At 63.1% G+C, this 18,328-nt stretch overlaps 2 protein-coding genes across 2 annotated transcripts; one reads left to right on the top strand and one right to left on the bottom strand.

The window, feature by feature from the left end:
* The first annotated feature begins 1,300 nt into the window (after positions 1–1,300).
* DTX4 (deltex E3 ubiquitin ligase 4) lies at positions 1,301–10,462 on the top strand. The gene is made up of 9 exons (XM_032690928.1): positions 1,301–1,563; positions 3,968–4,691; positions 5,514–5,575; positions 5,746–5,907; positions 6,030–6,091; positions 6,373–6,525; positions 7,216–7,377; positions 7,678–7,767; positions 8,083–10,462. The coding sequence occupies exons 1-9, from the start codon at positions 1,353–1,355 to the stop codon at positions 8,314–8,316; spliced, it is 1,860 nt and encodes a 619-aa protein (XP_032546819.1). The 5' UTR covers positions 1,301–1,352; the 3' UTR covers positions 8,317–10,462.
* On the bottom strand, positions 10,391–12,789 carry MPEG1 (macrophage expressed 1). Its single transcript, XM_032690894.1, has one exon. It carries the CDS (start codon positions 12,747–12,749, stop codon positions 10,593–10,595), a length of 2,157 nt encoding a protein of 718 aa, XP_032546785.1. The 5' UTR covers positions 12,750–12,789; the 3' UTR covers positions 10,391–10,592.
* Positions 12,790–18,328: the final 5,539 nt, after the last annotated feature.

Raw genomic sequence — 18,328 nt, 5'->3', positions numbered from 1 at the left:
GCTCAGGGGGCTGCTCCCTGCGAGTGCTGTGGCCTAGACAGGGAAAGGGGAGAAGTTCTTGGACCACGTTTCTCTGTCACAGCATGTGAAGTGGGGTCCATGTAACCCATCAGCACCCCGAGTCCCATCACTGGCGGGTGGGGGCCAGGGGGGACCACAAAGGTGGGAGCACACCAGGGGCTCCCTGGGCTGCAGTCCTGGTTAAAGGTGTGGGGGACACTGGAAAGGGTGCCCAGGATGCAGGGTGGGGGTAGAGGGGGTACAGTGAGGTCTCCTGGGGGTGCAGGGTGGGGGTACAGGGATGCAGGAGTGCACAGTGGGGATACGGGGGCCACTGGGAGAGGTCCCAGGGGTGTAGGGCGGGGGTACAGAGGGTTCAGGGACACTGGGAGAAGTCCCAGGGGTGCAGGGTGTGGGTCCAGGGACTGTAGGAGGTCGCAGAGGTGCAGGGTGGGGACACCAGGGTCCCAGGGGGTACAGGGACAGTGGGGAGTTGCAGGGGTGCAGGGTGGGGATACAGGGACACCAGGGACCCAGGTGTGCACAGTGGGGGAACAGGGAGCACTGGGACAGGTCCCAGGGGTGCAGGGTGTGGGTCCAGGGACCCAGGGGGTACAGGGACAACAGTGGGGTGTCGCAGGGATGCAGGGTGGGGACACCAGGGACCCAGGGATTAAGGGGTGCAGGGTGGGGGTCCAGGGACACCAGGGACACCAGGGGCTACAGGGACAGTGGGGGGTCACGGGGGTGCAGGGTGGGGGGTCCCAAGACCCAGGGGGTACAGGGACAGTGGGAGGTTGCAGGAGTGCAGGGGGGGGGACACCAGGGACTCAGGGGCTACAGAGACAGTGGGGTGTTGCAGGTGTGCAGGGTGTGGGTCCAGGGACCCAGGGGGTCCAGGGACAGTGGGGTATCACAGGGATGCAGGGTGGGGACACCAGGGACCCAGGGGGTAAGGGGTGCAGGGTGGGGGTCCAGGGACCCAGGGGTACAGGGACAGCGGGGATGTCCCAGGCGTGCAGGGCGGGGGTCCAGGGACAGGCACGGGACGTGTTTCTCGCCTCCCCCCGCCGTGCCCGGTGCCCCCGGTGCGGGGCGGGGCGGGCGGCGGTGCCGCCGGGGCGGGGCGGTCCCCGCGCCGTGCCCCGCCGCCGCCGGTGCTCCGGTGCGGGCGGGGCGGTCCGGCGGCGGCAGCGGGAGCGCGCCGCGGGTGCGCGCAGGGGCGGCCCGGCCGTGCGCGGCTCCGGCCGCGGGCGGGGGCGGGCGGAGGATCCCTGCGCCGCGCCGAGCATGCGAGAGCCGGCGGGGCGGGCTGCGGCGGGGCGGCGAGCCGGGCCCGCGGCGGCGGAGCCATGCTGCTGGCCTCGGCCGTGGTGGTGTGGGAATGGCTGAACGAGCACGGGCGCTGGCGGCCCTACAGCCCGGCCGTCAGCCACCACATCGAGGCGGTGGCCCGCGCCGGGCCGCGGGCGGGCGGCAGCGTGGTGCTGGGCCAGGCCGACAGCCGCCTGGCGCCCTACATCATCGACCTGCAGTCCATGCACCAGTTCCGCCAGGACACCGGTGAGTCGGCCCCGCGCCGGGCCCCGAGCGGCCGCCGTGGCCCCCGCGCCGCTCCCCGCCCGCCCCGCCCCGCCGGGATGCTCCCGGGGCTCCCGGGGCTCTGGCAGGGCGCTGCCGGGCCCCGCCGTGCCCGCGGTGCCCCGCGATGCCCCGCACACCGCCCGGCCCTGCCGGCGATGCCCCCCGCCGTTCCCCGTGCCCCCCGTGCCCTCGGGGGTCGTCCTGCCCGGCCCCCTCCCCGCCGCGGCGCCCCCGCCTCGCACCCGCCCCGCGGGCTTTTCTCGTCCCTGCGTGCGGGGGAAGCCCGTCCCCAGCAGACCTTTCCCTGTTCCCTCTGTGCTGCCACCGAGCCGCCATCAGGCACGGAGGCCTAGAGAGATGAGCGGTGCTTGGGTGCCAAATCCTGCCCCGGGGGATGGCAGCCGCTGGGGTGCCCAGGGAGGGGGCACAGGCAGGTTGGGGAATGCTCAGGGAGGGCACGGGCGGGTGATGGGGGTTGTCTGTCCCCCCAGGTGGGGGGCCCTGGGGTTGTCTGGGATGCGGGACCACGAGCACCCGTTGGCAGGGGGGCTGGCACAGCGGGGTTTGTGACCCCCCAGCAGCCCTGTGATGGCCAGTGTGCTTTGTCCCTGGGGCAGGGGGTGCTGGGTGCAGCAGAGTGCCAGACACCCTCCTTTGTCCTCCTTCCCCCAGCAGCCTTGGGGGCTGGCGGCGACCCTCCCCTGCCCGGGGGTGTGGGGACAAGGGACCTCTGCGGAGAGGGGGCCGGGGGCCAGCTTCTGAGGGCTATTGTTGCCCAGGGTGGAGGACTGAAAGGGAGATTGTTCTGTCTCTCCCTGGGTTGCTGGGGATGTTGGTATTTTGGGTCATTAAACAGCTCTGATTTGGGGGGGTCGCGACCCTGGCAGGGCCTGAATAGCTATTGTTCCCTTTCTTCCCCTGTTGAATGGGAGGCCGGCTGGCGGCGCGGGGCTGGGGGAACACACAGCATTCCCACACTGCTGCCTGGGGACCGCCAGATGCCGCATGCCACCGCCGGATTAGGATAAATCACCCTCCGGCCGCTTTGTGCGCCCAGCCCAGCGCCGGCGGCTTTTCTGACCTGGGTGCTCCTTCGCAGGACAGGGCCGGTGGCTCGGCTCGCCTGGGGTGTAGCTGTACCCCACGCACCACAGCAGGGTGCTGACAAACACCTTCTCGTTTTTAGCCCGCTAGTGTGCGAGACGTGGCCCTGCGGGACCAGCGGTGGTGGCTGCTCCCTGCGGAGTGGTGGGGGTGAAAAGGCACTGAAATTCTTGCAGGCTTTGCAGGACACGTGGTGAAAAGCCGAAGCAGCAGGCTTGTTATTTCTTCTCTTTGAGCTTTCTTGTTCCCAGTGCTGGCAGCAGGGCCGAGCCGTGGGGTTCTGCACAGGGATGTGGAGGCAGCGCTGCTCGGGAGCTCATCCCACCTGTTACACAAACACCTCTGGAATGACACGCTCAGGATGGGACCCCAGGGCTGAGCCTGGCCATGTTCAGCCTGCCTTGCCATTCCTTTAGACATCCCAAAGAGGAAGGTTTTCTCCTCACTATAGGAGTTTCCAAAATCTCTGTCCATGCTTTAAATGAATCCTGGTTGACTGGGAGCACTGGGAAAGGAAAGACCCAGCAAAAATATGGATGCAGGGCACAGAATCTTTGTGCTTTTGTGTCCTCTCATCCCACTCCTGATGTTTGCTCATGGGGGAGCAGGAACCAGGCACAGGGCCCCGCTCCAACTCCTTTGCTTGGCCTCACGGGGATTTTTCCCTCTGCCACAGTCTGGGTTTTCATCGTGGGCCGGTTCAGGAGCTGCAGATGGTGGGGCTGGCACGAGCCTCGCTCCCCTGGGTGCACGAGTGCCTGTGTGTGCCACTCTGTTGGGGGGCTCGGAGATGCCCCTGAGATCTTTTATTGAAACCTCTTCCAGTCCGGAGCTGAGAGGGAGACAGTGCCAGGCACTGCAGGACTCCAGGCACTGCAGGACTCCGGTGCCCTAATGCCCGGTTTCCTCAGGCTCCCGCGGGAGGTCCCCGGGAGCAGGATGGAGCAGCCAAACTTGTGTTGCCGTGTTTCCCCAGCGGGGCTGAGAGCGCTGGGCGGGAGATCCGCCCTTCCCTTCAGCCCAGTCGCACTGGGGGAGCACCCCCGGGCCGCGCACGGACCTCGGGGTGCTTTGTGGCAGGGCTGCTCGCAGGCAGCAGCCGGGGGAACCCAAGGCACGCCGGTCCCCTGGCAGGGCGGGGACAGCAGCTGAGCCGGAAAGCCGTCCTGTCCCCGTGCGGATGGCGCTGGCGGGGCAGGTCGGGGTGGTTTTGCTCCCTGCCCACAGGTGGGTGCTGGCGCCAGGGTCTGACGGCGTCTGTTGTGTCGCCCTCCCTCAGGCACGATCCGCCCCGTCCGGCGCAGCTACTACGACCCATCGTCGGCGCCCGGCAAGGGAGTCGTCTGGGAGTGGGAGAATGACAGCGGGACGTGGACGCCCTACGACATGGACGTGGGCATCACCATCCAGCGCGCCTACGAGAAGCAGCACCCCTGGGTGGACCTGAGCGCCATCGGCTTCTGCTACGTCATCGACTTCGCCACCATGGGCCAGATCAACCGGCAGACCCAGCGCAAGCGCCGCGTCCGCCGCAGGCTCGACATGGTCTACCCGCTGGTCTCGGGCACCCTGCCCAAGTCCCAGTCGTGGCCGGCCAGCCCCGGGGCGGCGGCAGCCCCGCCGGTCCCCGCCTGCACCTGCCCCCAGTGCCTCCTGGTCATGAGCGTCAAAGCCACCGTGTCGGCCGCCGGCCCCGGCACCGCCACCCTGCAGCCCCGCAAGGCCCCCGCCCCGCCGCCGGCCGCCCCCAAAGCCCCGGCGCCCGCCCCGGCGGCCAAGGCGCCCGACGGCGTGGCCGTGGTGCGCGGCTCGCTGAAGCCGCTGGCGGCCCAGGGGGGCCGGCGTCAGGCGGCCAGCACGCCCGCCCTCAGCTTGGCCGGCTCCACCGGCAGCCCCCCCGGTGCCGGCAGCGGCAAAGCGGCCCGGCCTGGCCTGGGCACCCTGAACCGCAGCCACCTCCAGCGCCTGGCCATTGCCCAGTCCCGCGTGCTCATCGCCTCGGGGTGAGTCCCGCCGTGCCGGCGAGGGGGTGCCTGGAGGGAGGGAGGGGTGGTGCGAGCTTTTCCCTTCTCCCCAGGGCACGGAGGGGCCCTGCCAGCCCTGAGCCTGGTGGGACACAGACCTCGGCGCTCCCCAGGCTCCCGGGGCTGGGGGGCTCCGCTGGGCCCCTCGCCTTCCCCGCAGGTGCCTGGGGACTGGAGCGGGGACGGGGTGGCTCCTGCATCTCAATGAAGAGGCTGAGGCTGCTCTTTCTCTTGGAGGCAGGGGTTGGGTGAGGGATTGCGAAAGGCCCCAAGAAAAGCCATTCATGCCCCATGAGAAGGGGTCCCTCCAGACCCCCACCCACCAAAGACACATTTTTGTGAGGGGGTGGACGTTTAATGAGCCTGTTTCTCCCCTTTGTCTGGCTCTGCCGTCAGCCTTCTGTCGCAGCCTGGCCCCTTTCCTCTCCCTCTCCATCCTCCCCCTTCCCTCTGCTCCTGACCTGCCGGGAAACTTTCCCATGGAAGAGAGCCCCAAGGGGAGGGGGGGGAAAAGAGCTGTGGCAGTGACGTGGCCATAGGAGAAAAGAGGAAAAGAAACAACAGACTGGCCCGGGGAGCAGTGACAAAAAGGGGCCATGAATGGAGATGCAGGCAGGGTTTCTAAAGCGCCAGAGAAAAGGCGGTGGTGGGGCAGGGGGGGCACGTTGCCCCATCGGGGGATTCTCTGTTTCCAGCCAGGGCCCGTGCAGTTGCTCAGGCAACTGTTGTCTGGCCCCTGGGCCCTGTGGGGACGTGGGTGCTGCCACTGCTCCTGACGTGGTCTCTGCTGGCTCCCCTCAGGGTGCCCACTGTCCCTGTGAAGAACCTCACTGGCTCCAGCCCCGTCAACCCAGCACTGGCAGGTGAGGATGGGGCCACAGTGGGTGCCTGTGGGTTCCCTGGGGTGGAACGATAAACAGCCCTGGGGTAGGGGGACAGACAGCTCCGGGGTAGGGGGCAGTTTTTGGGGATCAGGTGGGGTTTGAGGCGTGGCTGGTTCCTCGGTGCCGTTTCAAAGCCCCGTTTCTCGCAGGGATCACGGGGATCCTGATGAGCGCGGCCGGGCTGCCCGTGTGCCTGACACGGCCCCCCAAGCTGGTGCTGCACCCCCCGCCCGTCAGCAAGAGCGAGATCCAGTCCATCCCCGGCATCTCCCACACCTGCCGCAAGACCACCAAGAAACAGGCCAAGAAGGGTGAGAGGCACTTTTGCTGCTTGGTCCCTGTCCCCCCTTCCCTGCCTGGTTCCCCTGTGCCCCCCGTCCCCTCCGCTGCCCCTGGCAGTGGGTTTCTCCCTCTGACTCTGGCTCTCCCGCAGGTAAAACCCCGGAGGAGGTACTGAAAAAGTACCTGCAGAAGGTGCGGCATCCGCCGGACGAGGTGCGAGCGCCGGGGCTGGTGCTGGGGTGTCCCCGGGGTGCTTTGCTCTGGGGTGGGCAGCGGGATGTGCACAACGCCCTGGGCCACGTGGGGATCTCCTCCCTTCCCGTGCAGGGGTGTCCCACCACCCCTCATGGCTCTTCCCTGTCCCTGTCCCCTCCAAAGAGGGGTGGCAGCCCAGCCCCGGGGGTGGGTGCTGGTCCCAGGGCAGCTCATCAGCCCCGTGTCCTCGGCTCTGGCTGCATCCATCCCTGTGATCCCTCTCCTCCCCTTCCGTGCAGGACTGCACCATCTGCATGGAGCGTCTCTCTGCCCCCTCTGGCTACAAGGGGCCCCAGCCAGCCGTCAAGCCTGACCTCGTGGGGAAGCTGGTCAAGTGTAGCCACGTCTTCCACCTCCACTGCCTGGTGGCCATGTACAACAACGGCAACAAGGTGAGAGACCTCGGCTCGGCGGCCTGTGCTGAGCTCCCCCTGCTCCCGGGGAGCAGCACTCGAGTCCTGCTGCCCCAGAGGACTCTGACCTCCCACCCTGGCACAGTTTAATTTTTATCAGCAGCAAGCGCTTCGGGACTGCTGAGTCAGAACCTGGGGGTGTGTTGCACGGGTGTGTTTCACCCCCACTGTGCCCAGTTTTATGTGCTCGCTTTCCTTCCCGGGGTGAACTTTCATCCCCTGAATGTTTGAGCAGAGCTGCCTGGAATCTGGTGCCAGGCAGCGCTTTTCCAGCCACAGGAGGGCTTTCCTGAGCCCGCTGTAAATTGCCTGATATTCCCTAGAAAATGTGTTCCACATCATCTGGAGATTTTTAATATTTATTGTATTTCTTCCTTTAAAAACCAAACCAACAACAAAAAACAAACAAACAAAAACAAACCAAAAAAACCCACCAAATCAGAGGTAGGGAAAGCAATGAAAATCTGATGGGGAAGAGAAACCCAGACCTCAGGTTTTCGGGTGAAGCTGGGTAGCCATAGTGAATTCCCCCAGCCCTGTCCCATGCTCCCTGGGTGTTTTTTTGGTGGCTTTCACGGTTAAAGCAGCGTTCAGTGCTGCTCAGACACCGAGTGCCTGGCGTGGCTTGCGGACTCTGGTTTCAGTGTGCTCCCCTCTTCCTGCTCTCAGGACGGGAGCCTGCAGTGCCCCACCTGCAAAACCATCTACGGGGTGAAGACGGGGACGCAGCCCCCGGGGAAGATGGAGTATCACATCATCCCTCACGCCCTGCCCGGCCACGCCGACTGCAAAACCATCCGCATCATCTACAACATCCCCCCGGGGGTGCAGGTGAGGCCTGGCCCCGTGGCCAGGGTGGGGATGTGGGAGATCCCCCGTGGGGCCGGTGGCCCTCGTTGCTGCCGTGTTACCCCCCAGGTCGTGCTGCAGCTCGTGCTCGGGAGCTGCTTGTCCATAAGGGTGTTGTGGGAAGCCTGGGTTGTGTCTGCACGGGAGTGTTGTCCCTGTCTGCCTGGTGGCGGGGGGATGGTGGCAATCAGTGTCCACTGAGGCCGGGGGGGGGTTACCTTGTGCCCAGAGCATCCTTTTGAGCTCCAAAAGGGTTTTCTTCTCCCGCTTGCCACACTGCAGGGACCGGAGCATCCAAACCCTGGGAAGAGCTTCACGGCCCGTGGCTTCCCCCGGCACTGCTACCTGCCAGACAGCGAGAAGGGCAGGAAGGTGAGGGGCTCACCTGGGCAGCTCCAGCTGGCCAAGGCGTGTCGAGGGGGAGCGTGGGGAAAAACGGATTTACGCAGGGGGAGGTTTTCCCGTGGAGAACCTTTCCCGTGCACCGGGGGGAGCTCAGCAGGCTGGTCCCTCTGTTTTGGCTGGGGCAGGACCCTGTGCTGGGATCCCGAGCTCCCCGCAGGGCTTGGCTGTGGGTTGCCCACGTTGCCAGGGCACACCAGGATGATCAGGCGTGCCTTGAACAGAAGCGGGTGCTTCCCCAGCCGGTGTTTGCTTTGCTGCCTGACCCCTCTCCCGCCTCCACAGGTGCTGAGGTTGCTGCTGGTAGCCTGGGACCGGCGCCTGATCTTCGCCATTGGGACCTCCAGCACCACGGGCGAGTCGGACACGGTGATCTGGAACGAGATCCACCACAAGACAGAGTTCGGCTCCAACCTCACTGGCCACGGCTACCCTGACATCAACTACCTGGACAATGTCCTGGCCGAGCTGGCGGCCCAGGGCATCACGGAGGAGAGCCTGGCACAGGAGAAGGACTGACACCGTGGCAGGGAGGCAAGGAAAGGGTTGCCTGTGCTGGCACCCGCCAGGATAAAGCTGCTGGAGAAACCCGCCTGGGGGCTCTTCGGGGTGCACCCGGAGCCCCCCGCTCCCAGTGGCGCCCGCGCGGTGGGAGCATCCCCAGGCTGGCCGGGAATGCGGGAGAAGGTCCTTTTGGCCGTCCCCTTCACTCCTGCGGGGCGGGAACCTCCCCACACGCAGCTGTGGGGCTTCAGGCTGGCGTGACCACCCCTCGGGATGGTGTGCTGTCCTCGCTGCCACTGTGCTGAGGGCTTGGGGGGTGGTGCCAGGCTCCCCTCCCTCCTCATCCACACCGGTGCCAGCCTGACCCAACTCCCCTGACACCCACCTGGGGCTGGGACCTGGCCTGGGGTGGGAGCTGGAGCCGTGGGAGTCCCCCTTGCTCTGCCTCGTCCCTCTGACGTTTGTTTGTTTGTTCGTTCTGTCCAGTACCTTCCCTCTGGTCTCCTGTGTCCGTGGAGGTTGGGGGGCCCTGGGCTGCCCCCCAGCCCCGTGCCCTCTGCTCCTCTTGGCTGTGTCTGAGCTGTGCCCTGCAGGGTCCCCTTGTCTGGGCTGCCCCTGCCCCTGCGTGCCAGGGAGGGGCTGGTAGGTGCTAGAGAGTGGAGAGGGGGGGACAGTGATGGACATTTTCTGGCCTGTGTCCCACCCCCACCACAGTGGGTTCCTTGAACTGTTCGTATGGGGGTGTCCCCGCGTTGAATTTCTATAATACCTCGTATTTTGGGGTTTTGTCGTATATATGTACATATAGGGGGGCGTTTTGGGAGGCAGCCTGAGGCCTGGGAGAACGTGGTGCTGCAGCCAGACTGGGGCTGGGCACGGTGGTGCTTGGGGATGGGACAGGGGCTGTGGAGACCCCCCACCCCAACAGGGCTCTGCCCCACAGGAGGGCTGTCACCTGTGGGTCCCCATGGGGCCAAGGCGCAGGTGGGGCTGAGAACTGTTCCCCTTGCTGCCCCCAGAGAGGCCTTGGAGGGGCTGGTGAGGGACTGGCATGGGCCGGGGCGTGGGTAGGAGAGTGTGGGTGATGGGGGGGTGGGGGGAGTGTGTTCCGTGTCATCTTGGGCTCCCCGGGCCTTTGGGTGACCCGGGCTGGCCAGATGTGTCCCCGCCCAGGGGGGTTGGGATGGGATGGTCTGTGAGGTCCCTTCCAGCCCAAACCCGTGTGGGATTCATAGGGCCTCTCAGAGCTGCCTGTGCCGGGGTGCTGGCGAGGTCCCCACAGTTTTGAGGGCTGCCCTTGGGGGCACTGTCCCCACTGCTGGGGTCTGGCTGCCCACGAGACCCCTGGGCTTGGGGAGCAAGAGTGGGGGGCAGCACCCACCACTGCCCGGGCTACCACTAGCCCTGTGCTGTTGCCCCCCTGGGGGAAGGTGGGGCCTCCCAGCCGGTTTTGTTGCATTCCCCTCCCGGTTTGCCCGGGGAGGGTCACCTCGCCCTCTGTGCTGGGGACGGCGGTGCGGGAGGGGGGCCCGTCCTTCTGTGCATCGTTCTGTTGTCGTTGCTGTTTTCCCTCTCCGTGGTCCGGGGGGGGTCTGTCACCCCCGCTGGCCACCCCGTGGAGGGGGGTGGGGGGTCAATAAAGCGAATGGCAGGGGACCCTCGTGGTCCCTGCACGGCCTGGCCTCTCTGTTGTCTTCTGTCAGTCGTCTGTGTGGCCAGGCGAGCGAGGGGCACTGTGGGCAGGGCCAGGCACCCCTTGTCCCCCTGAAGCCCCTTGGCACCCATCCGTCCCCGGCCGTCCTTAGCCTGGGTTGTTATTTTCTACCTCAAGGGAGAAAACCTCTTTCCCCAGGAGCACCACCCCCCTTTTTGGGCGGCTCGGCCGCCCAGGGAGCTGCACGGCAGTGTGATTCCTCCCCCACGCCAGCCCTGGGTTTTCCCCGGTGCACACAAACCCCGTCTGGAGCTATGCAAAACCCTGCCGTGATCCGGGCAAGGAAGGGGAGGGTCCCCTTCCCCCCCTCGGTTCCAGCCCGGTGGCTTTTATTGTGACTAAGTCTTTCCACGACATGACCTTTTTTTTTTTTTTTTCCTTTTTTTAATGCTCTGTTGACTACACAGTCGGTTGCTGGCTGAAATAAAACTGCTCCGTGGCTCCGTGCATGCGTGTGTATATCTATCCCGATAGATATACAAAGCCGGGCGGCCCCTCCGCTCCCTCCTTCCCCGCGGGGTGGAGCGGGGGGGGGGCTTTGCCCGCGTTTGGGGTGTGCAATCCGGGCAGGGGGCACTCAGGCCGCCAGCCCCTGGGGCTCCTGCTGGTACCCCTCGCCCACGCTCAGCACGGTGCTGTCCGGGGGGCCGGCGGGGGCCGCGTCGTCCCCCGTGCCCAGGGCGCGGTACCCCCGTGCCCTGTACCTGCGGTGGCCGTACCAGGCCGTCACCAGGAGGGTGGCTGAGCCGGCCAGGACCGCCACGGTGACTCCGGCCACCTGGCCCCCCGTCAGCCCCTGCTCCCCCACCATCTGCGCCGCGTGCCGGATCTCCTCGGGCCGCCCCAGCCGCCACACGTGGCTCTGCCCGTCCCTCACCCAGGTGCTGTCCCCGTCCCGCACCAGCACGGTGTCCACGGCCGGCAGGTTGGCGGGGGGCCGGGTGAAGGGGGGCAGGCGGGCGGGCGGCAGCGAGCCCCCCGTGAAGAGCCCGGCCTGGACGCAGAATTCCACCTGGCAGCTGTCGCTGATGAGCGCCAAGTGCTGGCTGAAGCCCGGGGGACAGCCCTTGGCGTGGGGGTCCTCGGCGGTGCCCCGGTGCCACCCGGCCAAGGGGTTCCCTGCCTGGCAGCTGAAGAAGCCCCCGAAGGGCACCGCGTACTGGGCCCCCGCCTCGTAATCCTGGCTCACGCACACTCTGAGCTCGCCAAAGAGCTTCAGGGGGAAGTACCCCGAGGGACAGGACTGGGCACCGGTGACGGGGTTGGCGCTGTGGGTGCTGAACAGCCCCCCAAAGAGGTACCCCGGGCTCGGGGCCACCGTCCCGTTGGCGGCACACCAGTAGGCGCTGAACTGCACCCGGGAGAGCCAGAAGACGTCCTGGCACTTGCGGTGGCAGAAGATGCCCAGGACGCACTTGTTGTGGCACTCCAGGTGGCTGTGGCCCTCCTCCCGCTCCTGCACGCCCAACAGCACCGGGGTGTAGGAGTCAGGGCAGGAGAAGGCCCCGGTGAGCGGGTTCCTCTGCTCCAGCCCCCGGCACAGGGTGCTGGTGTCGGGGCCGGCCAGCCCCACGCACTCCTGGAAGACTCCCCCGAAGGTGAAGTTGGCCACGGCGCCCTCGCAGGAGCCGTCGTCGGTGTTGGCGTGGAAGTTGAAGTTGGGCGAGGAGGCGTCGGTGCAGCCCGGGTAGGTGTTGAAGGTGTAGTAGCGGCGGATGGCCATCTCCACCCGCCGGGCCAGCCTCCTCACCGTCGGGGTGGGCAGCTCTGGCAGCACGCTGGGCTTGATGAAGTAGTACAGGGGCAGCCCCGAGCGGTCAAGAGCCACCAGCTGGTTTTGAATCCTCTCCTGCCAGGTCTTGAGGGTGATGCCCGGGTAAAAGGGGGTCCCGCCGATGCTCTCCACCCTGGAGTGGGTGCGGTTCTGCAGGTACTGCTTGGTGAAGCCGGAGCTGACGTCCAGGGTCTCCTGGGTTTCCGCGCTGACGATGCTGTGGAAGGCCACGCCGGCCGAGGCGGTGACCGCGCTCCGTGCGCCCCAGCTGTCCTGCAGGAAGGTCACCTTGATCTGATCCTCCTGCACCAGGCTGGCTCCGGCGTCCACGGAGGTGACGGCGTGGGTGCCGTAGTCGAGCACCAGCACCTCGGCCAGGAAATCGGCCATGCGTGTCTGGTTGTTCTCCAGGTGGCTGGCGATGGTCAGCAGCTGCTTCTTGAAGCTCGGGTCCAGGGCTGCCCCCGGGTCCACCTTGGCGGTGTAAACCAGGTTCCTGACCTGCACCCGGGTGGTCACGGCGCGGTCCTTCACGTGGTGGGTCTTGGTCCGGCAGAAGTCGTAGGAGAACTTGCCGTTGATGGGGGAGAAGAGGGACAGCTCCAGGTTGATGGAGGCAGAGGTGAGGCTCCGATAATCTTTCCAGGACTCGATGATCTCAGAGTGGATGTCCAGGTTGCTCTGCTTGACGGGGATAGTGAAGATCTCGTCCGGGATGAGATAAGATCCGTCTTCTGTGGTCTTACACAGCGAGTAGCCCAGGTTGATGACTCTGCCCATATCCAAATTTCTGAGGTTGTCCCAGCCCCCCCCCGGCAGGACCTCCAGACGTGAGAGGTTCAGGGCCTTCCTGCACTCCAGAAACCCCGAAGAGGGGGAGAGCTCCTGGGGCTGCTCAGCTCCTCTCACCCAAGCCGTGGGCACCCAGGCGAGCAAGACCCCCCAGAGCACCCAGCCCATGGCTGAAGCGGTGCAGAACCCTCCACCAGTCTGAGCGGGGAGGCGGGAGCTGGGGAAAGGGGCTGGCTGGAGGATAAACGAAAGGGAAAGGAGAAGTGAGAGCTGAGGCATGTGAGAAATGACAGTGGAACCGAGACAAGGGTGTGGGGAGCAGGAGGTTGAGGTGCACAGAGCTCGTTGCCCTCCCTGTTGCAAAAGCTCCCTTCCCGTGAAAGCTGCTCTGCCACGGGTGGGACAGGGAGAAATCTGGCTTTCAGCTCGTCACTGTGCCCAGGGAATTTCACTGTGTAAAGCTCCCTCGTCCAGTGCTTGGGTGACTCCCCCCTGCCCCTGGGAGGCCCCTGGTTCCTTGGTGCCAGTGCAAGGGGACCTGTCCCCAGCCCCACAGCCTTGGGGTCCCACCCTCATGGGATCTGGCCCTGGCCACACCACACAGGCTTTGCTGCCGACTCCATGCCTTTCCTTGGCAGCAAAGGCAAGGAGAGGAAGTGGAGAGGTGGTGCAGTGTGGGGGACAGTGCAACGCTTGTCTCCCTTCTCTCTTGGGGAAGAGGCTGCACAAGGCCCTGGGGCAGGCACCGGTGGTTCTGGAGGTCCCAGCCCATGGCACAGGTGTCTGGGCTCTCTGCAGCCTCCTCTATCCCATTCCTGTCCTTCCCCCAGGGTCTGCAGTGCTGGGGAAAGCACCTCCTGCTCGGGAATGCTGAACCACAGGAACCTGGTGCCAGGGGCGCTGCCCCAGCTCTGCCCGGGGATGCCGGTGAGTGGCTGGGCTCTGGTTTCAGTGGCACGGGGCACCTGCTGCACGTTTTGGGGAAGAAAGAGTTGAAGCAGTTCGTGATGTGAAAGCTGTGACTCCTTCCACATGGATGGGCTCACTTCCCCTGGTTTTGCTGGTTAGTTCCTCTTTCCAGGACAGTTCTGGAAGGGAGGAGGTTGAAATCAGAGCTGTGATGGAGGTGGGGAGACCGTAGATGCATCTCTCCTGGGCAGTGCTGCTGCCAGAGGTCCCTCTAAACTGTGTGACTGGCAAAAGCCCCCCATCCCCAGGGACATTCCCTGGGCTGTGGGGCAGCTGGACGGGAGCTGGGGGGGGACTCCAACTCTTTGGGGGGCTGCCCTGCCCTCCCTTGATTTTTCCCACTTTTTCTGGGGGGATGTCCATGTGTCAAGGGCTTTCTGGAGGCACCGAGCTGCTGGTCAGGGCAGCTGGACTCGTTTTGTGCCTTCTCTGGGGGTGGGGGAGTCTGGGGGCTGATGGTGTCACAGAGCAGGTGAGTGGAGGATGAGGGTGGTCATGTGAGTTCTCCCCCAAAAAGGGAGAGGACAGCCCCAAAACGCCTGAAAATTCACATGGGGTGTGCGTGTGTAAAACATTGCAAACTGTAAAGTCCCTCGGTTTTATATATACAGGGAAATAATATTAATGTATATATAAATTGATTTCAAAATAAACCCACGTATCTGCTGTATTATAGACAGGATTTTGGACTATGAGAGGAACTCTGATTATGGATCTATAGGGACTGCAAATACAAATAAAAGGGTTTGTGTGCATAAATAAAACAATAAAGGGCTTGGAAATGTAGGAGAAGGTGACCTGTAGGAAGGAACTGGGAACAGCTCTGCGCGTTCAGATGTTTGTTCTCTCTCCCCTCGCTGTGACTCCCCAAATCCGGGATCCGGGCCGGGATTTCAGGGGGGGCTCATTAATTAACCCGCGGCGGCTCTTTGCGCTCAGTGCTGCCGTCTGCTGGGAACCCCCGGCACTGCAGCTCGGGAACGGGAATGGGAGCGGGAATGGGAATGGGAACGGGAGCGGGAACGGGAATGAGAGCAGGAGCGGCATCGGGAATGGGAACGGGAACGGCACCGGGAGCGGGAACGGGAGCGGGAATGGGAGCGGGAACGGGAGCGGGAACGGGAGCGGGAACGGGAATGGGAACGGGAAGGGGACAGGGAATGGGAGCGGGAATGGGAACGGGAATGGGAATGGGAGCGGGAATGAGAGCAGGAGCGGCATCGGGAATGGGAACGGGAATGGGAGTGGGACTGGGAATGGGAACGAGACCGGGAATGGGAACGGGAATGGGAATGGGAATGGGAACGGCAATGGGAATGGGAGCGGGAATGGGAACGGGAGCAGGAATGGGAACGGGAGCGGGAATGGGAACGGCAGCCGGAATGGGAGTGGGACCGGGAATTGGAGCGGGACCGGGAATGGGAATGGGAGCGGGAATGGGAGCGGGAATGGGAGCTGGAGCGGGACCGGGAATGGGAATGGGAATGAGAGCGGCACCGGGAACGGGACTGGGAATGGGAGCGGCACCGGCACCGGGAATGGGAGCGGGAGCGGGAATGGGAGCGGGACTGGGAATGGGAATGGGACCGGGAATGGGAACGGGAGCGGGAACGGGAGCGGGAATGGGAACGGGAGCGGCACCAGGAATGGGAGTGGGATGGGGAATGGGAGCGGCACCGGGAATGGGAGTGGGAGTGGGACCGGGAGCGGCACCGGGAATGGGAGCGGGAATGGAAGCGGGAGCAGGAATGAGAGCGGGAGCGGCACTGCCGAGGGATGAACCGAGCGGGGCTGCCCGGGCACGGAGCAGGGGACACGGGGGGCTCGGTGTCTCGGCTGAGTCTCGGTGTCCCGGCGCAGGGATCGGTGTCCCGGATGGGTCTCAGTGTCCCAGGATCGGTGTCCCGGGATCAGTGTCTCGGGATCGGTGTCCCGGATGGGTCTCGGTGTCCCGGCGCAGGGATCAGTGTCCCGGTGGGATTCCCAGGAAGGCGGCGGCACAGGGAGCTGAGGGCTCGGGGCACCGAAGGCTCCGCTCGCCCGTGTGGGTCCCGGGGTGTCACTGTCGGGGGTATTCTGTGGGGGACAAAGGGGACATGCTGGGGAGAGATCGGACATTTTGGGGTAAGAACGAGGGAATCGGGGGTGGACAGGTAGGGAAAATCCCAGCTCGGATAAAATGGATTATAAAACCCACCCGGGAAATCAGAGCTGTTCCAGCAGCTTCTCTTCCCGTTGCTCCCCAGGTGTTTCCCTTATTTTCTGGTTTTCAGAGAGGAGCGTGGTTTGGGATGGCACGGCTGTGCAAAGATGTCAGTTTTCCTTAACTGTGCAGGGATGTCAGGATCTGGAAGGCACTCCCGTTTCCCTGGAGGAGGATTCCCTGGGGAATGCCCTTAGCTGGGATCTGGCTCCTGCAGACCCTCCCCGGATGAGCCTTGGTGGGCTCTGATCCTGAGCTGGTCCTCGCACCCTCCTCACTCCTCACTGACTCCAGGAGCCCCCAAAGCCACTCTCTGGACCTGCCCAGCTCTGTCAGATCCAGTGGGCTCCCCGGGGGTTTTCTCTCCTGCTCCCATTGAAATTCCAGCCTTTTTGGGTGACTTACATCCCCCCAAAAATCAAAGTGAGCTCCCCCAAGAAATGCGCCACAAAATCCATTTTTTACCCTTTATTTCTCAAGTTTCCCCTCCGGTTTATTTCTCTCACTGCAACAATAATGAATATCACAGAAATAACAACGGGAGGGGGCAACAAACGGGATGTGACTGCAAATGCTGATTTTTGTCATTTGGGCAGGAACTGGTCAGTGTTCAAAATGTCCAGGCAGGAGCAATCTGAGCACAGCCACAGGGAGACCCAGGGACTGGTGAATTCAGCTCCAATGCTGAGCTTGGATCTCCAGTATTTCAGTCCATGGGAGTTACAGGATAAGGGATTGCTCACTCACAGGCTGGAACGTTGCCATAAATATTGTTCCAGCCACCCTGTTTCAGCCGCTCTGAGAGATTCACAGAGAAAGTGAAGGAGTGTTCCCCTCGTGGAATATCTGGAGTGGTTGTATCCGAGTCAGATCCCAGGGGGTTTTTCCTCTTAAGTCCCAATAAATGGGAGATAATGAGAGAACTCTTGAGAGATCCATTTACCTCCCAGCTGGAGGGATCTGGTACTGGGCAGGGAGAGACTGAGCAGCAATCAACTGGGAAATGCCTGACTGAATCACTGAAAAACGGAGATTGAAGCTCTCTGAAGTGCCTGCATGTATCCCAATCCAGCCCCCAGATCCATGTTTCCGTGTGCAGCTGGGATTAGAGCACAGCTGATTTTACTCCCCAGCTCCCAGGCTGTGCAGCTCAGAGTCTGCAGTCAGGAAGGGCCACGCTGTGTTTAAAACACGCTGAGGTGCAAGAGAGCTGGAGTCATTTCCTAGCAGGGAACCTGACTTGGAAGCAGCATTCCAAACTTTTTCCATGTCCGTTTTATATCCCAGGTGGAGATGCCTAAAGAAGCAGGGGTGGAGTGTTCCTGGCAGGAGAACAGCAAAATTCACCGGTGGCAGAAGGCTTAAAATGGAATTCTGAGTGGAGGTGCCTTTAGGACACCTCCAATTCCCCAGTGTCACTGGAATTTAAAGTAAGGCCCGAGTGTCCAAATCCTGAGGTTCTTGTGTGAACTTCGAAGCCTCTGCAGGTGTTTTACAGCCAGGGAGGGAGCCAAGAGTCTCCTGCTGCCCTGGACTTCCTATTGCTGCCTTTGCTGCTCTTCCCCATTAAAAATATTATTATTGTTATTGTAAATTCCCACTCCATTTCTTCCGTAACCCTTTGCTTCCCAGAGGTGGTGCTTTAGGAGAGACCCTCTGGCCATGGGAAGGTGCTTTTGGCTGCCACCAGTCCCCAGGAGCAGCAGGAGCTGTGCTGTCCCCAGAGCTGCCTTTTCTTCCTCACCTGCTGCAGTTTGGCTTTTCCAGGGGTCTCTGGTGGTCTGAGGGAGAAGTTCTTTGTCATTCCATGGCAGAGTTATCCCTGGTCGCACTAAAAGCGGGAGGAATCATTTTATCGTTATTTTGGGACACACATTTTGTGTTTTCTCTCTTTTTCTGGCACCATAGGGTGAAGCAGCAACTTCCAGCCCTTCCAGTGCTGGTTTCTGGAAGAGTTTTGTTCGTAGCTGGTAAACAAGAAACAGTAATTTGCTTCCCCGTGGGTATTCGATAATAATCTTCATTTCATGTTCCAGAGAAAATGTGCCAAGGAGCAAAGTGAGAGCCTCCCTGAGGGAAAACCTGCCCAGTTCCACACACAGGAGGCTCCTTCCCTGCTGGAATCCCGGTCACAGCCCCCAGACAAATGTGCAGTTTAAGGTCCCACAGCCTGACCAGGACAATCTCCTGCCTCTGGACATGGAAAAGGAGTTTTCCATTGTGACAGTACCAGCCCAAGAGGGTTGGAAAGCGATGCTGTTGTTTTTATGTTGGCACACGGAGGAAATTCACTGGAGCAGCCAACACTCCTCCAACTCCGTGGACAGCCCTCTGGGTCTGGGATCTTGATTTGTGGGTGTGAAATCTCCTCCCAGAATCCTTGGAGGATGACCAGAGTCAAGGAACCTTCTGAGATGGGAAGAGTTGGAGCGAGTTGCTACGGGAAAAGAAAATGTTGTGTGGTGAGGGCTAAAAACTTTATTCTTCCCTTGTCCTGTGCCCTGTGCTCGGTAACGGGTCAGCTCCAGAAATGTCCTGGGGACCTTGGAAAACAATCCCTGGTCTGCTGAAAAGT

This window comes from Chiroxiphia lanceolata, chromosome 6 (assembly GCF_009829145.1).
Source record: "Chiroxiphia lanceolata isolate bChiLan1 chromosome 6, bChiLan1.pri, whole genome shotgun sequence".
NCBI classification, from domain to species: Eukaryota; Metazoa; Chordata; class Aves; order Passeriformes; family Pipridae; genus Chiroxiphia; species Chiroxiphia lanceolata.
Note: the sequence above shows the minus strand (reverse complement) of the source record. Positions and strands in the feature narration are given on the sequence as shown.